Source organism: Gastrolobium bilobum, unplaced genomic scaffold, assembly GCF_033153095.1.
Source record: "Gastrolobium bilobum isolate Gb01-03AN ecotype WA unplaced genomic scaffold, APGP_CSIRO_Gbil_v1 utg20052, whole genome shotgun sequence".
Taxonomy (NCBI): domain Eukaryota; kingdom Viridiplantae; phylum Streptophyta; class Magnoliopsida; order Fabales; family Fabaceae; genus Gastrolobium; species Gastrolobium bilobum.
The window spans coordinates 113,915-137,573 of record NW_026897458.1 but is presented as its reverse complement, the minus strand read 5'-3'; the positions used below and the strand labels follow the sequence as shown (position 1 = coordinate 137,573).

Sequence of the window (23,659 nt, the reverse complement as noted above, 5' to 3'; positions counted from 1 at the left end):
GGGCAGTGTAGTACCTGTACCAGTGTGGGTACAACACACAGTGGTAACAGAAGAGCATCTAAGGTGAAGAACAACAACAATAATTCAATTCAACTGCTGCTAGGTTAATTTCCAATCTCTAACCCTATTTCTCTTCCAATTTCCATTTTCTTCCGTGCAATTGAGCTGAAGGAACCAAAAAAATTAAACTCGTTTTCTGATTTTGGAACTTGTCTGTTTTTAATATTCCCAGAATTATTATTATTATTATTATTTTTTTTTTACTGTTTGTTAATTTTCATTTTTCATGGTTATTCAAATCGAATGGGTAATTAGAATAGAAAGATGCATTTGTTCGTTGGGATTGTTACGAACCTCTTTGTTTTGTGTTCGTGTGGATTGTTATGCTTGCAATCTTTGATTTTGAGCTTCTTGGAGTTAGGTAATGGACGCCAAGAGTGATTTTCTCTCTCTCTCTCTCTCTCTCTCTCTCTCTCGCTGGGTTTGCTTGTAAATTTGGAATTCTTAGCTCGATTGGTGTTTATCCTGAGCTGTTAATTTAGTTGAATTCCCCTGTTAGGATGGTATTCAGATGTTCTGTTCTCTCTTTCTCTGGTTGTATTGAAATTTGAGTAAAACTATGCACTGATTTTTTTTCTTTCTTTCTTTTTATCAGGTTACAACTTATTGTGAAGAATGAATGTCGATTTTTGTTTTGCATGAAGGATTCGCCTTAATTTCTACTTGCATGCATATAGTAAATGCCCATATAAAACTTCGTAATGAAACTTATATGATCTGGGGAATATTTTAGTTGTGTGATGATGATTTAAGAAATTTAGCTACTTGAAAGAATGCTGGTCTTGATTCGGAAAAAGGAATGAATGCTGCTGAGCGCACATGATTGTGAATTGTGCATAAATAGTCATCCTGTTTTATGTATTAATGTAGGTGTCTACAAAGAACTAACCCTAAATGAAGGGTCATGGCATGGATCATGCAAAACTTCTGCCAATCTGTCTGTATTATTTAGTAGAATTTCTGGTTCTGAAGGATGTTCTTTGAGCTGGGAGTCCAACTAAGAAGTACATTGCATTTTATGTCAAATAGTTGAAAACCAGATTATAGGTTAAAATTGTAAAGTACTGTCATAATTGCTTTGCAAATAAGAGGATGAAAGAGAAGAATAGATTTTCATTGAATAGTAATGGGATGTTATGAAGTGGCTTTTATTGACATGTGAGCCAACTAAAAAGCCTGTAGTGACCATACAATGATTTTCCAAAGAGATTTGTGGTGAAAGGAAAGGGACCAAGACCTATATATATTGTAAAATCAGTAGTTGGGTCTTGGACTGTGGCCAATCTCAATAAAATTGAGTTTTTGGGTGTATCGGGATTAGGGTTTGACTGTTGAGTGGCTACACCATGTGATCTTCATGGTCAGAGTGAATTTTGTTTTTGTGTTTCTCTTATGTAATTTGATGTATGTCTTTTTTTCTGCTCCCTTTTCTTTGTTTGCACACCTGATTACAACTTGAGATTCAGAATCAATTGTTTATATGAGCACTAGGAATGGGAAAGTTGGATTTTACTTAAACAGTGTGAATTTCATGATAATACTCCTATGATTGTTAAAAAAACTTTAGATCTTATCATCATCATGATATGATAGAGTGGTGCAGACTACCGAGGATGTTGAAGTACCTTCCGACTGAAATTTTTTTAAATTTCAAATCTCATGGCTCTATTACTATTTTAAACTCATGGAATCTAACTTTTATAATGCTACACTTGTTATTGTTAGAATTGAGAACGAACTGGGCCTAATTCAACCTCAAAAGCTAGCTTGAGGGGAGAGAATTGCCAAGTCATTACAAGGGGTACTTTGCCCATATACCCAACCAATGTGGGATCTTAAAACACCGCCCTTATGCCCAGGACTAGATTTCTAGAGTATGAAGTTTGTGGGACTGGACATTTTCGGGTGGCCCAACATCAGGATTGGGATAGCTCTAATACCATATTAGAATTGAGAACCGAGCCTAACTCAAACCCTAAAGCTAGCTCAAGGGGTGAGGATCGCCTAGTCATTATAAGAGGTACTTTGTCCATATATGTAAGTGACATTTGGGCCTTAAACTGTTGATCTAGAGACTAGAAGTAAGGCTCTCTTAAGTTGAAAGTAAATTTTCAAATATCAACTTTAAAATACTACATACTTAAGATGCCATTTACTTTTCTAGCCTATAATGACTGGTATAAGGTATGAGCGTATGAGCATATTGAGCAAGTTGCCATTTACTACATACTTAAGATGCCATTTACTTAAGTAAGGCTCTGTTAACAATGTTTGTTCTGCTTCCAGGTTTGGGTACTGTGTTGCACAAGGTTTAGGGAATCATGACCTCTGCTCATGACCTTACTGGTATTTTACATAAATAAATTCTTTTATCCAATTTATTATTTTATTGTAACTTTTCAATTCGTAATGATTGCATTACATTCATATGCCAAGTTTAGTTAACCAACTACGTAAAAATGTCATTGATATTTATTGTGTCTAATAATGGCATTGTTAATGGACAAATTTCTATTCAACAGAAATTAGTATACTTTAAGATGGGAAAGATGCATGACTACTGTTGTGAGTGCAGTGAAATCTAATTCCTGTCAAAATCATAAGAAATGGTATAAATATCTTAAAGAAAAATGATAATTTTTAGGAACAGAAAGTTAGGCTTTTAATTCACATAGAAACTCATGTTTCTTCCACTACTATCCAGCAACTTATACTCTCTGGCCACAATTCATTGGCCAATGACTAAATTGCATGTTACCCTTTTTGTATTGATTGCATCACAAAAATCGTTAATTTGTCATGATATTAACCACTCAGTATCATAGATCTATAGCTCCCCAGCTTTTTAATTAGCCCAAGGCTTTTTTTATCGTGCAAGTCATTGATCTCGTACTCTTGCACAGAAGCTGCATGAAGTGATTCATACCTTATCTATTTTTATAAACTTTATGTTGTGCGTAATTGTGATTGCTGGATTTCTGAAAAGCATCTTCCATTTGATGTCATGCCTAGGAACTGCAATCAAGATATCCTAGCTTTTAGATTTTTGCACACAGCTTTGTATAGTTCTATCTTCAAACGTTAAAGTATCTTATTTTAGCTTCATAATCTGAACTTCAAAACTTTTTTGGTTTCATTCTCGTCTTATTCTTAACCATTTCAGTTTTTAAGTAACTCATGCACTGGTCGCCTTTCCAACCTACAAAATATGCTGATTGTCATTGCTTTGTTGTTTACTATAGTAGAATCTTGCCCTCGATGATTCTAGTGTACTCTAGGTTCTAAACCTTATTATGTGAATGTGGTGTACTGTACAAACTATGAATGTACACTATTTCTTTCTTTTGTTATTTTCCTCTCTCTGCCTCGTGTATTTCTTTCTCCACCTTTGTTATGATTCTCTGTTTTCCCGACTGATTTATTGAATTAACCCTCCTTTGGCTAATTTTTGAAAGATTCTCCAAGTAGTAGTTTAAGAGTGCAGGATTTTGAAGCAACATCATCCTGTTATGTAACAGAGGAAATTTTCTTTTAGCTCAAGAAGAGTGCATTAAATATAAGATATGTAATGTAAAAAGAAGAAAGGAATGAAATTATAAATGCTCACCTGTTTAATAGTTGAGAGATTTGGGCAGAAAAGTTCACTTCAAACTATATATATGACAATCTCTTACTATTCCTTGCTTCTTAGACCTTTATTCACTAGGTTGATTTTTAAGTCATTCCTATCTGGAGTTTGGTGTTTTCTTAAATTGATGCATTTTACTGGTTCCTTCACCCCATCCCAAGCACAAAAGTACTACATGAACTTATGTAATGAGATGTTTGTCCAGATAATGAAGAGGATGGGCAGCAGCAGTCAAATTCACAAATGCAGACTTCATCTGCAAATGAAATTTCTGATCCAGGTGTTGTTACTCAGAATGTTCAGTATGCCACACCTGGCCAGCTTGGAACCGGGCATGCTATGGTATGAACTTCAAGGTTTTCGGGCTTTCTTCTGATTTTGTCTTGAATAGCAAAATATGTTTCTTCAAGGATTTGACATCCACAGTCCTCATTGAATCAGCATACTAATACTTAATTCTAGAAATCCAAAAGAATGTTTTGTTTTGTATAGGTCATAGGCATTGGATACCATCCGATGTATATTGCCTGTTGTTGGTATAAGATATAGACACACATGACCATTATTTTGTCACTGAAGCAAATTGACTTTGAAGATTATCAAATCATGATGAAATTTTTTTCCCTGGTTTATTCTTCTTATTACCAGTAAATTGGCTCTTTTCAATCCTTTTTTGATTTGTGAAGGTGGGATTTTCCCCATGTGCTACAACAAGCAAATTTAAAGGTAGCTATTTTATGAAAGGAGTTCTGGATGCCAGATATTTCTTGATCTTATAATAATTAGCTACTGCTTTTCTTATCAGTACTTAATTTGGCCTAAGAAGACTTTAAGGCTTCTGGTCTGGCGAATAATAAATAATGAGTTACGTTGCAATCTGAAGTTTTTCTGTATAGATAAAATTTCTTTAGATATTGTGGCTATTGAAGGTAAATGAATGATGCCTGAGCAAGTACTGAAGTGTCAGTTGTTATTAAAATATAATATTAAAGAAGTAAGAAGTTTGTTCAGAATTACCGCTTGCACTAAAAATTATAGCTTAGGGATCTGGTTCACTTGGCCAGGCAATTGAATTACTTTAAAGGGCAGGGGGGATATGTGATCTATTTGGGACATTGTTTTTGGTTTTCAATTTTAGAATGTGAACTTTTTATTCAATTTACTGATTTTTGTTGCTTTCTTTCCTAATTGAAGGTACCACCTGTGTATCCATATCCCGATCCTTACTATAGAAGCATCTTTGCTCCCTATGATACACAACCTTATCCCCACCAACCCTATAGTGGACAGCAAATGGTTTGCTCTAATTCTTTAATGTTGATTTTTGTAATTGTGTGGTGGCTTCTTGTGAAAATCTTTTTATGATCCTCCAATTATTGAACCATATCTTGTGCCAGGTCCATCTTCAATTAATGGGAATTCAGCAAGCCGGTGTTCCTCTGCCAACTGATGCAGTTGAGGAGCCTGTGTTTGTTAATGCAAAACAATATCATGGTATATTAAGACGTAGACAATCCCGTGCCAAAGCTGAATCAGAAAATAAAGTTATAAGGAATCGGAAGGTATATCATTCCTTGTATCTGTTAAGTTTCTTTCTAATGATGCCAAAAGTTGATTAAGAAAAATTAAAATTATAAAAAAGAAATGAATTCGTTCTTTTGTATCACCACTTTAGTACTTCATATGGATGAATTTCGTGACAAATTTGTATCTTTGAGGGACTCATTTGGTAAAAAATAAAAATAAAAATTGGAAGAGTAATATGGTGACATTTTAATTTTTGATGTACTAAATTGGTGACAGGATATCTGGAGGACTAATCTTTGAAGGACTAAATTAAGGGTTTGCTCTCGTTGAAAAAAAGGAAAAAGGGAAGAAGGACAAATTTGGTAACAGTTATCACCAAATTGAGGGCTTACTCATACAAATTTGTCACCAAATTCGTCCTTTTGTGTCACCACTTTAACTCTTCATATGGATGGATTTGGTGACAATTCTGTATGTTTCGCGGACTAATTTGGTAAAAATAAATAAATAAATAAAAATTGGAAGATTAATCTGGTGATACTTTAATTTTTGAGGGGCTAATTTGGTGATAAAAATCTTTGGAGGAATAAAGTGGCAGCACCCTAATCTTTTGAGGACGAAATTGAGGGTTTACTCATAAAAAATGAGGAAAAGGGAAGAAGGATATTGGAAGTTGTGTTGTGGTTGTTGTCGTAAGCTGCTAGCTTCTTGATGTTATTATTGATTTTGTGCCCCCATAGATTAATTTACTCTCATGCTTCCCTGCATCGGAGCATTCCTTCCTCAATGGAGGTACTTACTTGTTCTTTAAACAAATCTTGCAGCCCTACTTGCATGAATCTCGACATTTGCATGCACTGAAAAGAGCAAGAGGATGTGGTGGTAGGTTTCTGAATTCAAAGAAAAATGAGAACCAACATGATGATGTGGCATGGTCTGACAAATCACAGTCCAATATCAATCTCAATTCTGATAAAAATGATCTTACTTCGTCAGATAGGACATCCTAAAACTACAGAAATGATGATACCTTAGACAGCGGGGATCTATTGTATATCACAAGATCAATAACACCAGCCTCGGATATCTCTTACTATCATAGGTTTAGGTTTTGAGTAGTAGGTACCTGAGGATGTCCGCATGATGCAGGTAAAATGTAAATTAGTGATTTTATCAAATATTATCCTTTCTAGCCTTTGATAAATGAGATTTTAATTGTGTGAGCATTTCTTTGTATTTGGTATTAGAGAGATATTAGAGATTATCCAAAACCATGTTGGCTTGCTTGTATCATGTTTATTTAGCTTGCTAGAGACAGATTGACTGTTGTAATTTTCCTTTGGTTAGTTGTTATCAAAGGATAGGACAGTTAAAGGAGTTTCAACCATGATTGGTGATGGATATTGGCAGTTATTTTGTGCAATAGATAATGGTAGGACAGGGTTCACATTTCTTGCTCATATTGAAATGAATATTGTCTTTGGTCAGCATTAGGATGGATCTGTTTTCACTTTTTATCCTAATCTATATGGTTGAAACTGATAAAAGGATAGGGTTTACATTCATTTGAAAGAATACCATGACTCTGAATCTTAATTTACTCTCCTCTGTATCTCAACTGAGATTTGCCATTCCATCCATTAAGTATAACTTGCATATCCAAAGAGGACCAACAAGATGGGAATTGCTGCAAGGGGAGACCCGTAGTTTTTATGATGAATTACAACCTGGGAAACAAAGAGCATCAAAGATCAGAATCGGAACAGTTCTTGTCTGATGAACTCTGCTATTTTCCATGGTTGCAACCGAATGAACATTAGGCTTGGTGTCATATACTATTGGCATTTTTCGAAACGGCAAAGATTCAATTAGCTGGTTAGTGTTGAAAACTTTTTCTTTTCTTTTTTTCTGAATTCTCTCACTTTATTTTTTTGGTGTCATGTGACAATTCTGTCAATAATTACCGGCTTTTACAAATTGAGGAAGATTTCTGTTTTTTAAAGAAGTCTGAAGTCTAGTGGGTCATTTATATATATCTTTGAAGATACCATGGTCTAATATGCACTTGGAACATAACTGAAGGGTGTAAGTTGTAATTTTACTCATTTCTAAATTAATAACAGAGTAAATTCTTAAATTTAATCTTTTAGCGTATTACTGTATTAGTTATTCAGTATTTTTATCATCAAATTAGTCGCTCAAAGAATTAAAATATCACTACATTCATTTTTATAAAAAATAATAATTAAAGTGATGATAAAAAAAAAAGACAAATTTAATAACTGCTATACCTACTTAAAGATTAATTTAGTTATATACATTAAGAATAATGCGGCGACACGTTTTGAGGGATTTTTGTATAATTAAAACGAGTATAATTTAATTACTTCATTCTATGAATAAATTTAAAACAAATATTTTGGTTTAGTTGAAAAGTGAAAAGAAAGCAATCCTAGAGTATTAACCTTGAATAACATAAAAAAAAAATGGACATTGTTTTATCTAAGGGTAAAATTCCACCATAGAAAGTAATAATCTCAACATTACCCAATATTTTCCTTTCTTATATTAGGTGATACAACTCCTTTATAAAAGAGGGGGAAAAAAGGATAATATGATATTATGATAGTTTGAACTTTGAAGTGATTTTAATGGGTTTATAGTTTTTATAAGAGCAATTATCTCTTGTGATTTCACACCGATGATATTTTCAAATTTTTTATTTTATTTTAAGGATATATTAATATTTATCATGATAATTTTTGTAACCTCACAAACTATTCTAATAATACTTATAATTAATTTATTAATAATCGACTAATACTTAGAATAAACCTTAAAACTTTTGAATTAAAGTAAATGGATTCCATCAATTGAACCAACCTTATTAGCAAAACCACATTTAAATTTATCACCAAACCACATTCCATCATAAGCAAATTAATTATCACTGCTATAATACGTGAACTAAAATACTTGAATCATGAATTTATATTTTATTTATTGCTAAACATTTTGAGATTCTTTTCTCAGATAGGATAATTTAGATGATAGATTGATGAAAGAAGTAGCAAATTTTGACCTTTCAATTGAGATGAGGGATAAGAGGGAGCAAGTAGAAACACGTACATACCAGAAAACAACAAAACATAAGAAATCCAATCCTTTACGTTATCTTTTCTACGCTACCAAACATAAAGCAAATTCTACACCTTCTGATTGTGCTAAGAAACATTAACTGAGAAAAGTCAATAAGTTAACTAATGTATGTTTGTTAACTAATGTATGTTTATATTAATTTATTTTGTATTCAAAATATTTTATAATTAAATTTTGTTAATGTATCTTTTAAAAAATTAGATTATTCAAAATCAAATGTACACTTAGTTATGCATTTGAATTAACTTATTATTAATACAAATAATATAATCAAAATGCTAAAAATAAAGCTTGACTTAAAAACATTTTTAATGTAAACTAAGCTATTACTTGTCTATTTGGTGATAGTACCACAAGTGAGGGAAGAGTTATGACTTGTAAAGGAGTTTTGGTATTTTATGTGAATTTTTATTCCCACATAAAACGTTTCGGAAGTGGTTATCCTATTGATCTAGAAAAAAAAAAATTAACTTTAGTTATTTAAGCGATGTACTTTTGATTCTTATAAACAGAAGTAAATTGTCGGATGACATATTTCTAGGAGAAAACACATAAATTGTCTTTGTCTTGTCGTAAGTTGTGAGTGTTATCAACAGTTGTAGTGTCGGGGTTGTGAGAATTTGGAAGTGTATTCAATGATCCAATATCAGTGGGTAAAAGTTCTATATTGGTGTCATGATCATAAGTTGAAAGGACAATGGTAGGTGGATTTTTGGATCTTGATGAAACAGTGGAAAAAGGAAAAACTGATTCATAAAGGATCACATGGCGCGAGACAAAAATAGCTTTTGATGACAAATCAAAAAGAAGATATCCCTTGATCCCATCTTTATAACCAAGAATCACACACTTTCTTGCTCGAGGGTCAAATTTGGTTCTTTGATTAGGGATTGTAGAAGCAAAGGACAAACAACCAAAAACTTTAAGTTGGATTAGAACAAGAGGAGTACCATGGAGTATCTTATATGGAATTTTATTTCCAAGAACAGGTGTTACTAGTCTATTGACAAGATGATCTGCATGAGTAATATAGTAGCACCAAAATTGTTTAGGCATATTTGCTTGGAAGAAAACTGGGCTGGCTATGTTAAAAACACGTTGGTATTTTCTCTTAACTATTCTATTTTGTTGAGGGCATTCCACACACAGTGGTAGAGCCACATTGGCTCTAGCCAATGCCTCTGCCTTAGCTGATTTTCAAAAATTAGTCACGTTTGAGACATGGCTAAATAACCGTAGTTAGGCTGCAAGATAAAATTTAGTGTTTGGTATTGGTTAAAAAAATTTGCCCTTATTGAATTTCTATGTTGGATCTGCCAGTGTCCACACAGAATGTTTGATGGAGAATTCCTTTGAGTTTAAAAAATTCAACCATCATAAACTCAGGCCCATTACCACTGCGAAAGGCCTTGATGGTTGTATTAAATTGGTTCTCAATGAGGATGGCAAAATTTTGTACGTGGATCCTTGCTTCTAATTTATTCTTCATGAACATAATCCGAGTAAAACGACTATGATCATCAACAAGAGTGAGAAAGTACCTATGTCCATTGATAGAAGGGATGGAATAACACACCCCAAGATGCCCAAGATCACATGTCCTTATCTGATCAGCCCATTTTTCTCAATCTCTTGATACTATTGTCCGAAGATCCACCAGAACAAGGACACAACCAAAGTACTTGGCAGATTACCATTGTGGCCTATCTACTGTCACAGATCAGTTATGTTAGAGAATAATATAAACCATAAAAAAGCTCTCACCCAACAACTTAAGCTTTTGAGTTGAATTATTTCTTTACATGGTATTAGAGCTATACTTGTATCTCTAATATTCTCGCCATTTCTTGATTTTTTTCTTCTTGAGCACGAACCTATTTCACTCTTCCAACACTTGATTCATAAAGATGGCAAGTCAAGATTCAAGCTCCACACTAAGTCTTAGGAAGGAGCAATATCAAACTATCTTAGAACTCATTCAAGAGTCAAAGCAAGATTCCACTCATGTGAGTAATATTGCGACCATTACATGCGATCTTCAATGGCTCACCTACTTACTCAAAGACTTACAAGTACCGATTACTCAACCTGTTATGGTTTACTGTGATAACCAAGCAGCAGTCTACTTAGCATATAACCCCACCTTTCATGAAAGGAGCAAGCATATTAAGCTTGATTGCCATGTGACTAGAGAGAAGATTCAATCCAGGTTGTTGAAGCTCTTGCCAGTCTCCACTCATTCTCAACTTGCTAATGTTTTAACTAAGGCATTTCATCCAGCACCCTTTTGAGAATTCATCAACAAATTGGGGATGTTAGACGTACACCTCCAAACTTGAAGGCGGGGTATTACCATATATAATAGCATTGGTTACAATTCAGCATGTACACTCACTAGTATCCCTTTGTAGATGTAGTACCTTTTCTGTTATAGCCTATGTGATGAGTCAGTTTTGTTTGTTTCTTTTCCTTCTCATAGCTTATTAGTGTGACAACTATATATTTGTACTCTACTTTACTTTCTACTTACTTTTCAAATAAAGAATTCAGCGTAGCTTCTCTTCCAAGAGTAATATGGTATTAGAGCTTCAGTGACCACAAGGTCATGAGTTCTATTCTCACCACCTCCCCACTTTCTAGTGGAATTAAATAAGCACAAGATAAACTAAAAATTGGGCATGTATAATATCCACGCTTCAAGTCCAAAGAGCTTATGTATTGGGGGTGTGTTAGAAAATAATATAAACCATTAAAAAGTCCTCTCCCAACAACTTAAGCTTTTGGGTTGAATTGATTCTTTACAATGAGAAAAAGTTCATGCATAATGGATTTAGTTCTATCAGCGAGCATATAATCATATACAGCTATTAGGTGGGACCCTGTGAACAATAAGCATTTTAGGTGGGGCGGAAGATTTCAAAATCACATTATTTGAAATTGGGAGAAATACATTTTTATAATTTTAATTTATTTCGAGATTACATCAATTTTGATAATTATAATTTTTTTTCTCTCTCAATCCCAACACGGCGTTATTTTCAATAATTGGAGATAATTTGTTTCTAGTAACTGAAAAAATAGTAAATCTTTTATATATATAATGAAAAATATCTCTCCTCACAGAAGATACAAATATTTCCGCCAATCCCAAAATTACTTCATTCTAGAAATTGAAAAAATTAATGAAGGGATTAGTATCCTCTCGAGTTGACCTCTCCTATACAGATCAAATTCTCAAATATGCATATTCACTCCCTATGGAAGTCCTTATATATGCATGGCTATATCTTGTCTACTAAAGCATTTGAAGTAATCTCTCTCCAGCATTGGAGGAATGAGACTCAGCATTATCTTAACCGATCTAGGTCAAATTAATATGAAGCAAGCTAGCAAATAAGATTTACACACTCTAAATCCATTTGGAGAATAAGATGTTTCTTAGCCTTATATGTATGTCGATTCCATCGCTTTCTTATTAGTATAAGTGTTATTTTTTTTTATATATCAACAATATAAGTGTTATTTCTAGAGTCTTGGAAATGTAACCGATATTAATTTTTTTATTTTAACTCTAGTTGTGATCTCGAACATCTACAATTATTCATCTCTTCTAAATTTCTATTTCTCTCATTTTAAATAATGATCGAAAAAAAGGGGGTTAGATTAAAATACTGAATGCTACCACATGTGTGTCGGTCCGAGCATTAAAAAGTTGTTGTTTGAATCTTAAAATCGAAAATTCAATATTTAATGAAGCACCTCTTGAAAGACCTTTAATCTTTTATTACACACGAATCAAAATTGTGAAAACAATGTATGAAACTCCTAAGCATAAGTATAATAGACAAGCTTACTCAAAATTACACGTTTAAATTCTAGTTACCCCAATTATTTAGAATTATATTGTACAAAATGTCTTTATAAATCAAAATTTTATAAGAATTGATTTTCAAATATTTTAATAGAATTTATAAGATTTGAGAGGACAATATAGATTTATAAGATTTTAAAAAATTATATGAATTTGAATTTTTAACAAATATTCAAAATTACAAGAGTCGATAAAAAAATAACAAAGAAATGCAATGATATTAATAAAAAAAAGTAAAACTTAATATACAGAATTACAAGCTGCTAATACATTTTGTGAAATCTTTCCATTTTGTTTGGAATTTTTTTGCAATTTATCTTAGAAACCTTGTGATTTTTGTACTACGTGATGAGAGCTTTCTAACCATATATTATATGCATTTCTTCACGGGTATTCTAAGAAAAATTTTAATCTGGATTTATGGATTTTATTAAATGAAAGTTTAAAAAATTTCTCAAATTATTTTCAATCGATACATTGAAATCATAAATTGCTTTAAGACTTTTTAAAAACAAGTTTTTAGTGATCTATTGACACAAAAATTGTTTAAAATTGTCTCTTGTAGCGAAAGAATTTAGTTCATAAATGTATTGTTATAAAACATAGAGTTCATATTATGAAAGTTTCAATCTTTTTTTGAATCAATCTCGTTTCATTTACGTAAAACAAAAATTAGTTTAGGGTTTTTTGTTCACTTGTTATTTTTTCACTATTTTTTTATTTTTTAATACAAAACCACATATTTTTGTGCCAAGAAAAATTGCGACTTACAGCTTGAGAAATCCACATTAATAGAAGTAGAGAAATCTCAAAAAATCGTATGAATTATGTTGAAATTATGAGAGAGACATGTTATTTATACTTCTCACTAAAAATTCATTAAAATCGTCAAATTTTTTAAGATCACAAGGTTATTTTTTTCTTATTTAAAATCCTGATTGAATACCATCAAAATTTGACGAATTCTAAAACAATCTTTTAAAATTCGAATAACTTTTTTAAAATTCCAATGAAATACCAATAATTTTTTTTAAAAAAAATAATGCATTAAAAATTTTAAAATCTCAATCCATTGGTAGTTGAGGTTTGTAGTTCATTTGGTGAAGAAGAAGAAAAAGACAAAAACAAAAGAAATCGAATCCATTGAGGTTAAAACCCCTTTCGATGCAACTGAGGCTAATCCTAAAACCTTATCTCTTAATATTCCTAACATCCTCAGTCTAGTATCTGTATCCTGCATCCATGGACCTTTCTCTTCCTCAAACTTCCTTCCTTGTCTCTGACCAATCAGCTACACTTCCCCCTTCTTCTTCTTCCGAAGCTGAACACAAGCACGTTAATGGTATCAATGTCGGTTCCGACTCTGAGAATGATGGGTTCATCAGCGGTGAAGATGAAGAGTTGGAGACCGAGCCCACCATGCCCGTTCTTGTATACCCACCTGGGAAGCACGCTTTGGATGACCCTTTTGTTGATTCTGGGGAAACTCAGAGGCCTGTTGCCAAGGTAACCATGGATGATGATGATGATGATGATGATGATGAAGATGAGGATAACAGGTTTGTTGATGGGGAAGATGATTCGAACGGCGTCGTTTTGGAGCAAGGCGGTGGTGACGGTGATGGGAAAGAGCAATTGGATGAACCGGTGAAAGAGGGTGACTTTAGTGACACCCATGAGGTTTTTGTGGAGGCTTCTGGTGTCGGTGATGAGGGGTTCGAAAGTGGGGATTTTGAAGGAGTTTCTGCTATGAAGAATGATGAGGAGGAGATTGTCAATGAAGAAAGCGACGAGGTTTTACATGATAGACAGCAGGTTGATGATGGGAATGATCATCTGGAATCTTCTGTTGTTGTAAATGATGATGATGTCAAGTTTACAAGTGGTGAAGAGTCCCTTGTTGACACTCTAAATGCTAATCTGTTGGGGTCTGGAGTGGCTGTTGTTGGGGATAAGGTGGAAGTTGATGAGTCTGAGATTAAAGGGGTAGAGGCTCCGGCTTGTAATGTGAGCCTGGATAATGGTTTTGATCCAATTGAGCAGGTTTCTGAAGGTGTTTTTGATAAGGTTGCTGATGGGGATGCTGAGTCTGGTCAAAATGTTGACACTGGAACTCATGATGATACTGGACATGTGCAGAAGAGTGACATTGCTCCTCTTGAGAAGGGTGGAGAAGGTGTTTTTGATAAGGTTGTAGATAGGGATGCTGAGTCTGGTCAAAATGTTGGCACTGGAGTGGATGATGATAGTGTACATGTGCAGAAGAGTGACATTGCTCCTCTTGAAAAGGGTGCTGAAGATGTAATAGATAAGTTTGTGGATGGGGATGCTGAGTCTGGTCAAAATGTTGATACTGGAGTGGATGATGATGGTGTACATGGGCGTAAGAGTGACATTGCTCCTCTTGAGGGGGAAAATGGAAGTCATATTGAGGCCTCTGGTGAGGGTAATGAGGAAGAACATCATTATGGTGACAGAGAGATTGATGGTTCAGTGTCAGATAAGAAGGGGGAAGGAATGATATTTGGAAGCTCTGATGCTGCCAACAAGTTCTTGGAGGACCTGGAACATCAATTGGGTGCCGGGGAGAGTTCGCGGGATGAGAGAATTGATGGCCAGATTGTTACTGACTCAGATGAAGAAGTGGAAACTGATGATGAAGGAGATAGCAAGGAGATGTTTGATACTGCTACCTTGGCTGCTCTTTTGAAAGCAGCATCAGGTGCGGGACAAGACGGCAGCAGTATCACAGTAACATCTGAAGATGGATCAAGGCTTTTCTCTCTTGAGCGTCCTGCAGGTTTAGGACCATCACATTTGTCAGGTAAGCCTCCTGGGCGATCAATTCGCCCCAATCTATTCACTCCTTCCATTAGTAGAGCTGGTACCAATTCTGATAGTAATTTGAGTGAAGAAGAGAAAAAGAAACTGGAGAAATTGCAGCAAATTAGGATAAAATTCTTAAGACTGGTTCAGAGACTAGGTTTTACTCCAGAAGAATCAATAGCAGCACAGGTGCTGTACCGGTTGACACTTGTTGCAGGGAGGCAAACTGGTCAAATATTTAGCCTAGATGCTGCAAAGGAGAGTGCATCCAAGCTTGAAGCTGAGGGAAGAGATGATTTGAATTATTCCATAAATATACTTGTTCTTGGGAAAACAGGTGTGGGCAAGAGTGCTACAATAAATTCAATTTTCGGTGAGACAAGGACCAGCTTCAGTGCATATGGTCCTGCTACAACAGCTGTGACAGAAATTGTTGGGATGGTTGATGGAGTGAAGATAAGGATTTTTGACACACCAGGTCTGAAGTCTTCTGCAATGGAACAAAGTTTCAATAGAAAAGTCTTATCTACGGTGAAGAAGTTGACAAAAAAATCGCCCCCTGATATTGTCCTCTATGTGGATCGGCTGGACCTACAAACTAGGGATCTGAATGATCTGCCAATGTTAAGATCAATTACTAGTGCCCTTGGTCCGTCGATATGGCGAAATGTTATAGTCACTCTGACTCATGCTGCCTCTGCTCCTCCAGATGGACCATCAGGTACCCCATTGAGTTATGATGTATTTGTTGCTCAAAGATCTCATATAGTTCAACAAACCATTGGACAAGCTGTTGGTGACCTACGTCTTATGAATCCAAGTTTAATGAATCCGGTTTCTCTTGTTGAGAACCATCCTTCTTGTCGAAAAAATAGAGATGGCCTGAAGGTGCTTCCTAATGGTCAAAGTTGGAGACCCCTCTTGTTGCTCTTATGCTACTCAATGAAAATTCTCTCTGAAGCTGGTAACCTTTCAAAAACACAGGAATCATTTGACCAGCGCAGGCTGTTTGGTTTTCGTACTCGCTCTCCACCACTCCCATACTTGTTATCTTGGCTGTTGCAGTCACGTGCCCACCCAAAACTCCCTGCTGATCAAGGCGGGGTTGACAATGGTGACTCTGATATTGAAATGGCTGACTTGTCTGATTCTGATCTAGATGAAGATGAAGATGAGTATGACCAGCTCCCACCATTTAAGCCGCTGAAGAAATCTCAGATTGCTAAGCTTAATAGAGAACAGCAAAAAGCATATTTTGAGGAGTATGATTATCGGGTGAAACTTCTACAGAAGAAGCAATGGAGAGAGGAGTTGAGAAGGATGAGAGAGAAGAAAAAGGGTAATACTAAAGTGAGTGATTATGATTACATGGAAGAAGATGAACAAGAGAATGGAAGTCCAGCTGCTGTGCCAGTTCCATTGCCTGATATGGCCTTGCCACCATCCTTTGACAGTGACAATCCAGCCTACAGATACCGTTTCTTAGAACCAACTTCCCAGCTCCTGACAAGGCCAGTCTTAGACACCCATAGTTGGGACCATGATTGTGGTTATGATGGTGTAAACATTGAAAACAGCCTAGCCATTATCAATCAATTCCCAGCAGCTGTTACTGTTCAGATAACAAAGGATAAGAAAGACTTCAGCATCCACTTGGATTCCTCAGTTGCTGCGAAACATGGGGACAATGGATCAACCATGGCAGGCTTTGACATTCAAAACATTGGAAAGCAGGTAGCATACATTGTTAGAGGAGAGACAAAATTCAAAAATTTCAAAAGAAATAAAACTGCTGCTGGGGTGTCTGTGACATTTTTGGGTGAAAATGTGTCCACTGGGCTGAAAGTTGAGGATCAGATAGCTCTGGGGAAACGCTTGGTATTAGTGGGGAGCACAGGGACCGTGCGGTCTCAAGGTGATTCTGCTTATGGGGCCAATGTTGAAGTGCGGCTTAGAGAAGCAGATTTTCCAGTTGGTCAGGACCAGTCTTCATTGAGCCTTTCTCTGGTGAAGTGGAGAGGAGACTTGGCTTTAGGGGCCAATCTTCAGTCCCAATTTTCTATTGGACGAAGTTTTAAGATGGCTGTTCGTGCTGGATTGAACAACAAGCTCAGTGGACAGATCACTGTGAGAACAAGCAGCTCAGACCAGCTTCAGATTGCCCTTATTGCTATTCTTCCAATTGCAAGGACTATCTATAAAAACTTTTGGCCTGGGGCTAGTGAGAATTATTCCATCTATTAAATTGTTCTTTTGCTTGTGTTACTAGTTAAGGAAGTAGATTATGAGTTAATCATATCACGTTGCTTCTTTTCATGATTTTCCTGAATAATGAGTATTTTTAGTTTCGTCTAGACTATTAGGTCTCCTGTATTTTAGTGCATTTATGTGCCTGAATATCGTGCTGAAATTGAGATGGAACCTACAGGGAATTTATTCATAATTGTATTATTGGCTTTTATATGAGTATTGTTAATGTCAGATTATGCTGTTATTCCTAATTTCATTCTACTTTGCTACTATTTTGTTTATTGGTTGAATGTTAAACCCTGTTTGAAATGACTACTTTGCTGAGCAATGCCTGAATATGAATAGGCCAATATGCTTAACGTGATTGGGACAAAATGTGGTGTACAACTCCATGAACTATATCTTAGTGTATGGTATTGGCTTCAGGAATATTTTCCCCTTATTTTTTTTCTTCCTTATCTTTGCTTTTTTATGTCTAGCATGTTGCTACAATGCTCTTGCATTCTTCTATATGCAATGCATATTTTGCTTCCATTTGTTTACTAAGGAGTTGATGTGAATTAGGGAATCATGACTTATTCTGCTGTTTATACACGAGCAGATCTTTTGATAAAATTTATTATTTATAACACCCGTTAAAATGTCTCCTGGGTAGTGAGCAAATTAGGGAGAAATGTCTTGCATTCTTTTGTCTAATGCAGTAACTAATAGAAAATAATTCCAAATGGTGTTTCAAATGCAAAAATAATGCCCGAGATTGGAAAGATGGAATGAATTCAACAGACACTTCAACATTTGTGCTTAAATGAATGAAATTATTCCTTTGTCCTAAAAGGAAATGGAAATTGCCTTTGCTGAAACAAAATTTCATTTACAGAACAAGAGCACACTATTAATTGACATAAAAACTGATTATCTTTCTACATCTGCTATCCATCTTATTGTAATTTATCATTAGTTCATTACAGTTTCTGGCCATCGGCCGCCAATCAATCATCTGCTGGATTCTAACTTTGAGTTAATTAAAACTCAGTTTTTGCCTTTCTGGCTAACTCAAAACTTCTGAGGTTGAGATTCTATTATGGAAGTCTTTGCAAAATGGCATACTTGCTGGACAAAATCTGCTTAAGAAGAATTGTTCCTTTTGCTTTTGTCACTTAATTTTAAGTTATGATACATTAAAGGATAAACTACAGGCATTCTCCATGGAAGGCAATTCTCTTCGGGACAGATCCAGGATTAATGCTTTAAATTCCTTTCAAAAATGATACTGGGGAGGATCGAACACATGCTCTCACAATCACCTGCTCAATTCCTATGCGCCAATTGCGCTACCATCATTAGGTAAATATCTCTTCTATTTACCCCTAAACGTGATGCCCAAGTTTTTATTTCTCTCCAAACCTATCTAGGTATCCTTAAAGCTTCATATTGTTTGTCTTGTAAGCCTCCATTTCTTATTTTACCTTCACAATTCAAATAATAAAGTTACGGAACATATATTAAAATTATGTAAAATTTAGTCCCGTAATGCGTATTATTTCCTTTTATTTTATCCTCTTTACTTTCTTGCAGTTACCCTTGGAACTTTCTCCAAAGTGCACCCTTAACCCAAAAAATTAAGTGAATCTAAAAGGAAAGAATCAATTCATGCATGTTGAATTGGAGGTATTGTTTGACGGGCAAGTTAGCAACTTAATAAATATGTCAAATAAATATATACATTAATGGGTTTTTAAAGCAATCTCATCATCAAGGCAATCTTTCCTCCCTGTTGATCACTATCCTTTTTAAAGTACAACTAGCAATTTAAAATTCATAATTTTAGTTCAATTCTACCACTAATCATAACAATCAATAAATTATATCTTTCCATTGTTAATTGCAATGACATTAAATTGTCACTAGCGTTAACAACCAGGAATAAATTTTTAGTGTAACCGATGCACTGAAGATTCAGTGTAACTTTCATTTATTTTGTGACATATGAACAAAAAATATCACATTATTTAAAAAAAAAAAATTAAGTGGCAATTAATCAAATGATGTGATGTTTTTTATCCAATTGTCACAAAATAAATAAAAATTATACGGAATCTTGAATGTATCAGTTTCATTAAAAATTTATTCTTATCATAGAGGGCTTTATTTTCTCCAAAACTATGTATTAATTAATACACCACTTATCATGCATGGAGCCCATGACACCTCGAGAAAGATTGAGAAAGATGTAAAATGAAAGCAAAGGCATGCCCACAATTCTAGAGTGAGAAAGTTGGTTGGTGGGGTCTTGTGAAAAAATCTATCGAGTAAAGAAAAGGGGTAATCACCGGTCGTCCACCGAATTAGGAGCACAGTAATTTAGGATTGTTCTCAAGGAGAAGGAAGAGGTGCGAAAGCAAAACACTATTGTAACCCCAAAGGGTTGGAAGTTGGTGTTTGGTGGATCTTATAGGTTGAGTAGGTGGGTGGGTTCGAAAGATTCGAAGGTGGGGATTGGGATCAGATTCTAATGTAATAAATTTGTTTAAAAAAAAAAACCACCACAATAAATGATAGAGAATATTAGTCTCATGCTACATGGAAGTAATTCTCTCATGTTATAGAGAGAATTCAAGTGGGATTTATCATTAAAAAACAAAAGAAAAAAAAAAAAAGAGGGGGTGCGATTTTCGAAGTGAGAGAAAATGAAATAACTATCTCATGTAGAATTAGAGTAGTATTTCCCATAAATGAGTTATTTTTTTATGGGAATTTATTTGCTGAATATTTTGAGTCACATAACTGTTGAAATATAAAAACAATAATATTTTAAAAAAGATTTACCAAAAGTGTGAATGTATATTATCAAAAAAGTCCTAATAATATCATCTCATACATTAAATAATGGGAAGAAGAAATATCATTTTAAAGTACAAAGCTTGTATTATTGTAGGTGTGTTATGGAATATTTCTATATCATAACCACCTACTCAAGGATCCCTTAAAGGATAATTCTCAAATTATCCTAACAACATAAAACAATAAGGCAGTTAAGGATAGAGTCCTTATCCCAACAGAAAGGAAGTTAAATCTTACTACAACTGAGAGATCTACACAAGCCCAAGAGGTAACCCTTATAAATAAGAGGTTAAAGACACCACATATACACTTTTAACCTATTTACTATTACTGCCAACACTGTGCACACACCCACGTCTTGGCTATAAGCCTGTTGCTTGTGCGCAGTGATTGAGACATCGGCTATAAGTCTAATATACATATAATTATACAGTATCTCTGAGCGCATACCATACGATATAGCAATACGGTCTTTCCAGGACCGAACAATTTACACAAAATATGCAAGACTTAAAACTCCCAGGCATTGCATAGAATATAGTGGGATAGTTTGTGAATGTACTCTTGCATCCCAGTAGATTGTCTCATCTTTACTCACGGAGGCAATGAATCTTTCTGATTGTTTCCAGCACATGAAAATTATAACTCCACTATGTCCCTAATAGTAAAGATGTATATATTATATATGTTGCAAAACCAACATTTCAAAAAAGCAAAAGGAGGAAAAATTATAAATTAAGCTTGAAGCTCACTCCAGTTTCTTAATTGTGTGCATCCCATAATTTTACTGATTCATCATAGGAAGCAATTGTGGAGCCATAATTTAATTTTGTTCGGGGTCAAAAAATTTGACTTATCAAAATATTATCATAGTTACACATACCTTTTATTTTTTAATAATATAATATATTTATGATATATTACTATTCATTTAAAGACATATTCGGAGATCATAATTTGTAACATTATAATTTTGAAAGTAATAGGATTGATGTTATTTTAACAAATAATAAATATTTATTTAAAATTAAAATATAATATAATATACAATTAGTAAAGAAAGTACAAATTATATGTATATATACATATATGAAATTTTCATGTGATTTTTATGAACATTTTCGTGTGATCTTTATGAACATTATTTCATGTGATGTTAATGAAAATTTATTTCATGTGATCTTTGTGAATAAATTTTTTTATCTTTTATATTTCAATTTGGTTTGGGTCTATAAACTTTAGGCCTTTAGGGGGTATATTGAATTATGATTTTAAAAGACTTTTTTGAAATAAAAAATCTTATAGATTTTAAAGACTATTTATAATTAGAGGGATTTTTAAAACTTTTTTGAAAGACTCTTTTTTTTAAAGACTCTTTTTAATATAATTTATAAGATTTTAAAAAACCATATGAATTTTTAACAAACATTCAAAATTACAAGAGTCAATAAAAAAATAAAAAAAATGCAATGATATTAATAAAAAAAGTAAAACCTAATATAATTTTCTCAATCAGTAAAACTTAATATAATTTTTAACAGACATTCAAAATTACTAAGCATTAGCTCTCCACATATCTAAAGCTATATTGGTCCTCCACGCAATAGAATCTTCTTATTCATGCTCTTGGGTTTGACCAATGAGTTAAAAATTATCTTCTTCATTAACTGGCGAAGAAAGTTATGTAGTGCTAGGGGTGTTCGCGGTCTGGATTGGATCGGTTTTGGAAGCAAAAATCATCTGATCCAATCCCTTCGGTTTGATCATATAATCATCCATTCGGTTTTGATTTTTTTCAAATCCGATCCAATCCAATCCAATTTTTTTCGGTTTGGATTGGATCGGTTTTCGGTTTTTTGAAAATCCTAAAATTTATTTCATGATTACTGTCCAAATAACATCTTTTGTATATATTGGCTTTGTAAAAAAAAATTGAAATACAAAAGCATTAGTAAACTATAATATAATTTTTTTAATTTTGGCAATGAGATATGAAGCTCTACAAAGATAAAATTTTGTTGATGAGATATGATTAGATTTTTTCTTGGGTTTAGTTGATGGGTTAATGAGTCTTGGGTTTAGAAATTTTTATGCTATGATTAGGGAAATACCCAAGTAGGTAGAGGGAAATTAATATATTGGATCGGTTTGGATTGGATCAGTTTTCATCAACCCATCCAAAAATTGATCCAATCCAATTAAAATTTGCAGTTTTTAATCGGTTTTTGGTTTTTCGGTTTTCGGTTTATTCGGTTATCAATTTTTCGGTTCGGTCACTGCGGTTTGAATCGGTTTGGATTGGTTGATGAACACCCCTATGTAGTGCTACACATGCTAGCACAAGCTCTGCTTGTGTTTTAAATGGAAACAGATGTGCTTACTTAAAAATTGTGAACCGTGATTTAAATATGTCAAATATCTTCTCAATTACATTTCTCTATGATGCATGACGAATATTGAACACCAAGAATGTATCATTGCCAAACACGAAGAATATTGGGATTATTAAGATTTTTAATAGAGCTTGCCACCAAATTATTAGGATTTTTAATATGTATCATTGCCAAACACGAAGAATATTAGAATTTTATGCTCATTATAATCCAAACAATATACAAAAGAATTAGATTTTTAATATGTATCATTGCCAAACCTTATTAGTTCAATTTTAGAGATCAGATACATGATTATCGTCAACTCTATACAACTCTAGTAAAAAAAAAATAATGAAGCACATCATTAATCATGAAGGAGGAATACCCAAATTTGAGAAAATATATGAGAGTCAAAAAAGAACATACCATGGCTTTGAGAAAATGCTAGAGTAGATTGTGAGACACTGCAATGGAGAAATCTCAAGAAATCTAGGGGTTAGGGTGAGATTGTGAGAGAGGTATCATATTTATATTTCTCACTAAAGAGTCTAACGAAATTCACACTAATATAAAATTCATTAAAATCCTCAGATTTTTGAATACCACAATATTGTTTTTTCTTTATTTAAAATTCTGATTGAATACCAACGGATTTGGATGGACTCTAAAATAATATTTTTAAATCCTAATCGAATACCACGTGAATTTTTTTCAATCCTAATTGAATACCAATGGATTTTTTTGTCCAAATTAAATCCTCTGAAATCCTAATCCAGTACACCTCATTAGTTTGCAACTTGGTAGGCCTTACAGGCCGTATTAGATTTTTTAGTTTTTTATAATAGCCAGACCAAACCAATAAATCAAGACTTTAATAGGCTAATAGGCCAATTAAGGCTCTAAATATTTTAGATAAGCTTAGGCTATTAAATCCAAAGCCTGCAGCCTAACCTGTCCCATTTACACCCCTAGTCGTAACTTGTGAAGAACATCAATGTAGAGGGATAAAGCAAACTTCACAGTTAAAAAGAAATATGGAAAAATCAGCGACAAATGTCTAAAATCATTTAAATGACATTGGATCCACATAAATATTTCATCAGTGTTTTGATATTTAAAAAA

The 23,659-nt window shown here is 33.8% G+C and overlaps 2 protein-coding genes across 2 annotated transcripts; both read left to right on the top strand.

Annotated features, from left to right (window-relative positions):
• Positions 1–6,652, top strand: LOC133307077 (nuclear transcription factor Y subunit A-7-like). The gene is made up of 6 exons (XM_061507497.1): positions 1–103; positions 2,347–2,406; positions 3,894–4,030; positions 4,883–4,984; positions 5,086–5,250; positions 6,040–6,652. Exons 2-6 carry the CDS (start codon positions 2,382–2,384, stop codon positions 6,223–6,225), a joined length of 615 nt encoding a protein of 204 aa, XP_061363481.1. The 5' UTR covers positions 1–103; positions 2,347–2,381; the 3' UTR covers positions 6,226–6,652.
• A 6,771-nt stretch (positions 6,653–13,423) lies between these two features.
• Positions 13,424–17,555, top strand: LOC133307079 (translocase of chloroplast 159, chloroplastic-like). The gene has a single exon (XM_061507499.1). The coding sequence runs from the start codon at positions 13,488–13,490 to the stop codon at positions 17,313–17,315; it is 3,828 nt and encodes a 1,275-aa protein (XP_061363483.1). The 5' UTR covers positions 13,424–13,487; the 3' UTR covers positions 17,316–17,555.
• The last annotated feature ends 6,104 nt before the right edge of the window (positions 17,556–23,659 follow it).